General features: G+C 40.8%; 1 protein-coding gene across 1 annotated transcript; it reads left to right on the forward strand.

Moving 5' to 3' along the window:
• Positions 1-1,720: 1,720 nt before the first annotated feature.
• On the forward strand, positions 1,721-2,362 carry LOC125381437 (zonadhesin-like). The gene has a single exon (XM_048397969.1). The coding sequence runs from the start codon at positions 1,721-1,723 to the stop codon at positions 2,360-2,362; it is 642 nt and encodes a 213-aa protein (XP_048253926.1).
• Positions 2,363-8,451: the final 6,089 nt, after the last annotated feature.

Consider the following 8,451-nt stretch of genomic DNA (forward strand, 5'->3'; position numbering starts at 1 on the left):
AGCTTACCAATTAATGTTTATAAAAATGTTTGCCGAGTTTGTCAAACATACGTTGATGTCTCACAACCAATCACTACTGTGTAGACATCACAATTTAGAATTACGTCTGCTACAAACTGGTGTCGGCATTTGAGAGGTGAGCAGATACTAAGTAACATGACATTTGTCGTGTGAACACACACATTGGCAAACTACCGTATTTTCTTGAGTATAGTGCACACCCATGTATAATGTGCACCCCCTCTAGCGGATTCAGTATTTTGGAGAAGAAAAAAATCGAATATCAAGCGCAGAAAAAAATTACACCATACCCCTTCAGCGAATTCCGTTAAACGAACAGGTGATGAGAAACTTGGTCAGTACAAATTCGAAATTTGAGATAAAAAATCATCAGATATGTTGATTTACTGTTTACATTGTATTTTTTGTTCTGCTAGGAATTGTTTGACATCCAGGGATTAAGATTACCCTGTGTTTTTTCTCATAAACTAAGCCGGAAACAGCAATACACACGTTTTCTTGGAATCTACCAGTGATTCGGTCAAGACACACAGAGACAATCCAGTGATTGATTTCATGATACGCAATTGGGATATGATGACATGCATCAACCAAGTCAGCGAGCCTGACCACCTGATCCCGTTAGTCGCCTCTTACAACAAGCATAGTCGCCTTTTACAGCAACCATGGGTTGCTGAAGACCTATTCTACCCTGGATCTTCGCGGGGGAGACAAGCATGGGTTGCTGAAGACCTATTCTACCCCGGATCTTCACGGGGGAGACAAGCATGGGTTGCTGAAGACCTATTCTACCCTGGATCTTCGTGGGGGAGACAAGCATGGGTTGCTGAAGACCTATTCTACCCCGGATCTTCAGGGGTGCAAACTCATGCTGTCGGGGTGAAGCCCGGTCGGGTAGCCTAGTGGTTAAAGCGTTTGTTCGTCACGCCGAAGACCCGGGTTCGATTCCGATGTGGGTACAATGTGTACAATTTCTGGTGTCCCCTGCAGTGATATTGCTGGAATATTGCTAAAAGCAGCGTAAAACCATACTCACTCATTCAGGCAATCCTTCCTGATTTAACTGACATGTCATTGAAGAACTGTAACAGTGTTCAAACTGGCAATAAATCTCACTCACTCACATTTCATTAACATGAAGGGGGTGGTGAGGTAGCCAAGTGGGTAAAGCTATGACTAAGAGCTGGGTTTGATTCCCCTCATGTCGTACGAGGATCAGGAGGTCAGGTCAGGGTCAGCAAGTGCTGGCAAACATCATATCGGCCACTGGTTTGTTGAGTTTATTTCTTTATGCTGAAAAATAGATGACTACTGCACAAAACAAAACATGACACTACACTTGGTTTAGGGTTTCACACAAAGCATAAATGTAGAGAATGGATGCAGAGAGAAATATACTGTGTTCCAAGCGATGCACGATAATATTCATTGTACCGACAGTGCATCAAGAGCAGTTACGGGTGTCTGTTAATTCAGGGGTGAGAATCTTCCGCGGAGCTGTGAATTTTTGTGACCACAAACTTGTTAAAATCTGATAGCGAAGCCCCCCTGAACCCCCATAAATGCCAAAAAATTATGGACCATGCTCCATTAAAAAGAAGTTTCATTCATTCTCATCCCTGCTTTTATATTATCCATCAATCATGACCACTGTCCACATGATCATTGATACATTCCAGGCTCTAAAGTAGTTATCAAAATGTCACTGCACCATTTCATTACTTTACAGGACCCCCATATTCCCTGCAAGGACCCCCATATTCCCTGCAAGGGCCCCCAAATTCCCTGCAAGGACCCCCATATTCCCTGCAAGGACCCCCATATCCCCTGCAAGGACCCCCATATTCCCTGCAAGGGCCCCCATATTCCCTGCAAGGACCCCAAAATTCCCTGCAAGGACCCCCAAATTCCCTGCAAGGACCCCCATATCCCCTGCAAGGACCCCCAAATTCCCTGCAAGGACCCCCATATTCCCTGCAAGGACCCCCATATTCCCTGCAAGGACCCCCATATTCCCTGCAAGAGCCCCCATATTCCCTGCAAGGACCCCCATATTCCCTGCAAGGACCCCCATATTCCCTGCAAGGACCCCGGTATTCCCTGCAAGGGCCCCCATATTCCCTGCAAGGACCCCCATATTCCCTGCAAGGGCCCCCATATTCCCTGCAAGGACCCCCATATTCCCTGCAAGGGCCCCCAAATTCCCTGCAAGGGCCTCCATATTCCCTGCAAGGACCCCCAAATTCCCTGCAAGGACCCCCATATTCCCTGCAAGGGCCCTTCAAGTCAATTATATGGGGTCCCTGGACTGCGACATTTGTACATCAAGGTAAAACAATGATGTGGATGATAATACATTTTATTCAGCACACATGATGATGGCACATGACAGTATATAGATAACATGATAGGAATTGGGGGAAAACAGCTAAAGCACTATATAACACAACTACAATTTAAGGAAATCCATCTTCAGGGCCACTGAGCAGATCAGACAGGCCCCATATATACTACTCAACTTTTGATAGGGTTATTTTTATTTTTTCATGATGCAGGAAACTGATTCTCATAATGTCGAGTTCCGTATTCGACGTAATAAGTCCCAGGGTGCTCTCAAAATTAGAAATAGGGGGCCCATTAGAATATTATGTTGGTGAAAAAAACAGTTGAAAGATAAATTTTGTGGTTTATGGTGACAGCCTGAAATGTTTATATACGACAGATAAATGTTTATATTCGAGTGTGTATTCTATGCGAATAAATAAGTCTTGTGTACATTGATCAATCTGAAGGGGTGCTAATTGGGATTGTTCACTAGCCAATATATCAGCAAATATCGCTTATTAGAGCGGGGCGCTTATTACGTCGAATACGGTATATTGATATAAATAGAATGACATATCTGATTTCCCTATCAAAAGTTAAGTAGTACAAAACTGATACACTTGACATATTATGAGAATATTTATTAAATACAATGACATATCTGATAATCCCTATGAAAGGTTGAGTAGTATAACCATATATACCATAATGTTAAGTACACTGGTATACATTACAGTATCATAAAGAGAATATTTCAAGTATCACAATATCATTAAGTCAGCACTATTGGATATATATTTATGTATATATATATTATACACGTAGCACAGTGGTAACATCAAAGACTAATCTTTCAGGAGGAGGGTAATAATAGTAATAATAATAATAATAATAATAAAAAGTATAAACATATGAAGACAATCGTTTGCAAAAGAAACGACAACACAAAATGGAAAAAGGAACTCAACTGTGTGATTCTTAACAGATAACAGATATTATTAGGGCAACATTTTGATTAGTTTGTTGCTAATGAACATAACCAGGGCCTTGCAGACACAGGCAGGATCTGTGGATTGAGTGAGTGAGTGAGTATGGTTTTACGCCGCTTCTAGCAATATTCCAGCAATATCACGGCAGGGGACACCAGAAATGGGCTTCACACATTGTACCCATGTCGGGAATCAAACCCGGGTCTTCGGCGTGACGTCTGTGGATTGACATTAATCGGACATGTTATAACTCTTAATATCAACCATCGTCAGTACTTCATGGGGTTGTATACAGACACAGGCAGGATCTGTGGATTGACATTAATCAGACATGTTATAACTCTTAATATCAACCATCGTCAGTACTTCATGTGGTTGTATACAGAACACTCCTCTATCACCCGTGAATACGCAGCTGCTTTGCTGTGTAGTTGCTACTTTTAAGCACCAATTCAAACCAATTCAAACCACAACCTGATTCCAGCAGAAATATCCTGCAAAGCTGTTGCTCATCATGATCAACCCGTTACCACAACTTGGCCAATAGCAGATTTGCACAGAAAAGTCAGAAAAGTATTGAGGTAAAGGACTGTCCAATGTCTGGTCTGCCTTGTGTGACGTCAGCACGCAAACATCACGAAATGCTCCGCTTGTTTAAGCGACAAGCCTTCGCCACAAGAACCTGTCTGAAGGAGAACTGGATCTCATAGAGACAATGGTTTAGTCTATCTATATTTCGGTTACCCGGCAAACAATAAGATGTCGTGAGTTGAATGTGAAAGGTGAGCTTCAGTAACTATTTAACTACAGTTGGTAATGCAACAGATTACAGCCTGAGCCATGTTACAATTGTGTGACATCCACTAATTCACATGTTTGCAAAAAGGACCTGACATACAAATACCTGTGTTCAACCAGACCAGATGCCAACTGGTATCCCACCTTGGCTAGTGCATCAATATTACCAACACACCTTCCACAATGTCACTGTCTCCTGTGGGTAATATTTCTGCCATTCAAAATAGATGAGGGAAATGATTTCATTTTGAGCTTTCACAACCTCAAAAAGATTATGTTATAAAAACAAACAACTCTCAATTGAAACAAGAGGTCATGCTGATCGTAACTGTCAAAATATTTATGCCTTTTTTTTCATGATCTATAAAGGGCAGATAACTCATCTACAAAGGGGAAATAACTCATGGTAGTTGTGCTGTCAAATTCTGTGTACAGTTTTTTTTGTATTTAGTTTTTTTAAATAATGAACGTCCATTTCTTCAAACACTAAACACATAACAATTAAAACACCATTCTAAAATGTGAATGTGACAATTCCATACAATCTCAAACAATTCAAAGCACCATTTGACAGCATAACATAATGACCATGTTTTCTACAAAGAAGTTATTATTTGTTCTATACATGACATAATCACCAACTGGAGCCTGAGTATGTGCTCAACTGGTGGTCAAACAATCAGAGAGCTCATTGAACAAGTGACCCAAATTCAATACTCGCGAAACCTATTTTCATGTTAACCAACACTATCAGAGATGCCAACCCGAATAGTGGCAAGTACAAATATATGAGATAATCATTTATTGGTAATTTATTCATCCAAACTCCTCAAAATGTGAAAACATTTCCATCACAATCATGGAGTTGGTAGGGGTGGCCAGTCGTCTAAAGTGCCGCAATTCGCTGTGCAGAGTTGCATCCCTTGGGTACCCCAGAATCCTGTGATCATGGGTTTGTTTTGGTTTGGTTTGTTGTTTAACACCACACTCAGCAATATTCCAGCTATATGCCGGCGGTCCTGAATCTGGACCAGACAATCCAGTCATTGACATCATGAGCATCAATCCACGCAATTCGGATACGATGACATGCACCAACCATGGGTTTGTATCCTGGTTCGCCCCGATAATGTTTCCAGCTTTGTCAGCCCCATACTCATGCTGGTGGGTTTCACCAAAGCGGCAAACGTCTGAGACCTGCATCACTTTGGATTTTCCTCCAACATTAAGCTGACACGCCGTGATATAACTGAAATATTGTTCAAAGCAGCATTAAACCCAACTCACTCACTCAAACATGTTACTGACTGATTGGTAACTGGTTACATGTGTCTCAATACCTGTAGCAAGGGCATTACTGGCCTCAATTACTGATGATGCTTTTTGAGTGAGTGAGTGAGCTTTTAACAGTATTCCAGTTATATTGCGGCGTGTCAGCTTAATGTGGGAGAAAACCCCAAAGTGATGCAGGTCTCAGACGTTTACCACTTCGGTGAAACTCACGAGCATGGGTATGGTGCTGACAAACCTAGAAACATAATCGGGGCGTACCGGGATTCGAACCCACAATCATAGGTTTCTGGTGTGCCCAAGGGACGCAACTCTGCACAGAGAATCGGGGCATCTTAGACAATTGGGCCACCCGTGCCCCTGATGATGCTTTGTGACTAAATTCATAAGATATTTCACTTTATGATATTGGTGAAATTTGGAATATCATTGGAATATCGTAATGATTCTGCCAACAGTTCCATAATGGCCAGTGGCATATCTGTGATATGATGACTTTAAAGCACAGCAAAGTAATGGTTTTGGATTTATGACAGGACGCAGCATCAATCCATGAATCAACAAATACACATACAGAGAGGGGACACTGGAGTTCAAGCCTTTAACAGGCTTCCAGCTGTCATTTTCAAGGCTTTTCCGGGTTGGGTTTTTAGACTTAGTCTGTCAATATTTGTAAAAAACAAGCACACTATATATTAGTCGTAAGACCTAAAATGTAGTTTGAACATAAATACATGTAGTTTTGTACAAATTCAAGGCTTTTCAAGCTATTTTGGTGCTTTTCATGGTTGTCACTAAAAATAAAGGCTTTTCAAGGTAGACACTAACAATCAAGAGAGACAGTAAAATTCAAGGCCTTTATAAGCCTTGCTAACCCTTGTTGACAAGCCACACTTACAAGGTGTATTAACATCATATTCTTACAAGCAGACAACAAACAAAGAGGTCATATACAATCCACTTCTCAAAGATCAGGTGAGCTAATATCATATTACTCAAAAGAAGTTAAGAAACACACATTTCACTTGACTATAGTTAATATGTTGTGGTCTTAACGTCTATTGAGTAGTTTATACTTAAGCAAAAATATAACATATTCATTCAAAATCATATGTAATGTAAAGCAATTCTTGAAGAATGGAAATGATTTAAAAAATATTTTGCCCCTAATGCGATTAAATCAGATCTATTTGTGTTACAGCTAGTCCTGCACCATGACTGGGGAATATATTTATTTCATAAAAAAATAATGTAGATATGTATACAAAAGCAAGTCTAGCCAGCTCTATTCCACAGCATCGGGGAAAATTATTTGTTTAATTTTAGAGTCAAGAAGGGTATTGTGTAATATAAGATTTCATAGACGACATGTTAGTCTATGTTATGGCAAGAAAACATTGATAAAACCTGTAAATGCCCATGCTGGTTCAACATGGAACTTGAACGTGTGAAGTAAGTTGGTTGCCAGAAAGAATATTTTGGAGAGGCCCCACTTTGTCGACACAATTTCTTCACTGACATCAAGCTTCAAGAGCATGTAAAACAAAAGTTTTCTTTAAAAATGATATAAAACATATTGAATTCAATGAAACAAATAAACAATAAATTGCAACAAAAGTCACTGTAAATCTTCTGAAAAGTGGATTTTGCGGGATTAAAAACTTGGGACCCATTCCACAAAATGATTGTAGCACTACGACTGTTGGAAATCAATGTTAAAGTATGCAAGTTACAATCATCTTAGCACTACAGCTGTCGTAAGTCTATGTTAAAGTATGGGAGTTACGGTCATCTTAGCACTACGACTGTCACGTGTCTATGTTAAAGTATGGGAGTTGCGGTCATCTTAGCACTACGACTGTCATATGTCTATGTTAAAGTATGGGAGTTACGGTCATCTTAGCACTACAGCTGTCGTAAGTCTATGTTAAAGTATGGGAGTTACGGTCATCTTAGCACTACGACTGTCACGTGTCTATGTTAAAGTATGGGAGTTACGGTCATCTTAGCACTACAGCTGTCGTAAGTCTATGTTAAAGTATGGGAGTTGCGGTCATCTTAGCACTACGACTGTCATACGTCTATGTTAAAGTATGGGAGTTACGGTCATCTTAGCACTACAGCTGTCGTAAGTCTATGTTAAAGTATGGGAGTTGCGGTCATCTTAGCACTACGACTGTCATACGTCTATGTTAAAGTATGGGAGTTACGGTCATCTTAGCACTACAGCTGTCGTAAGTCTATGTTAGAGTATGGGAGTTACGGTCATCTTAGCACTACGACTGTCATGCGTCTATGTTAGAGTATGGGAGTTACGGTCATCTTCGCACTACGACTGTCATGCGTCTATGTTAAAGTATGGGAGTTACGGTCATCTTAGCACTACGACTGTCATGCATCTATATTAGAGTATGGGAGTAGCGGTCATCTTTGCACTACGAATGTCATGCGTCGTAGTTAGAGTATGGGAGTTACGGTCATCTTAGCTCTACGGCTGTCAAGCGTGTATGTTAAAGTATGGGAGTTGCGGTCATCTTAGCACTACGACTGTCATGCCTCTATGTTAAAGTATGGGAGTTACGGTCATCTTAGCACTACGACTGTCATGCGTCTATGTTAAAGTATGGGAGTTACGGTCATCTTCGCACTACGACTGTCATACGTCTATGATAGAGTATGAGAGTTACGGTCATCTTAGCACTACGACTGTCATGCGTCTATGTTAGAGTATGGGAGTTACGGTCATCTTAGCACTACGACTGTCATGCGTCAAAGTTAGAGTATGGGAGTTACGGTCATCTTAGCTCTACGGCTGTCATGCGTGTATGTTAAAGTATGGGAGTTGCGGTCATCTTAGCACTACGACTGTCATGCGTCTATGTTAAAGTATGGGAGTTACGGTCATCTTAGCACTACGACTGTCATGCGTCTATGTTAAAGTATGGGAGTTACGGTCATCTTCGCACTACGACTGTCATACGTCTATGATAGAGTATGAGAGTTACGGTCATCTTAGCACTACGACTGT

The sequence above is a fragment of the Haliotis rufescens genome, unplaced genomic scaffold (assembly GCF_023055435.1).
Source record: "Haliotis rufescens isolate VD_foot unplaced genomic scaffold, xgHalRufe1.0.p SCAF_18, whole genome shotgun sequence".
Taxonomy (NCBI): Eukaryota; Metazoa; Mollusca; class Gastropoda; order Lepetellida; family Haliotidae; genus Haliotis; species Haliotis rufescens.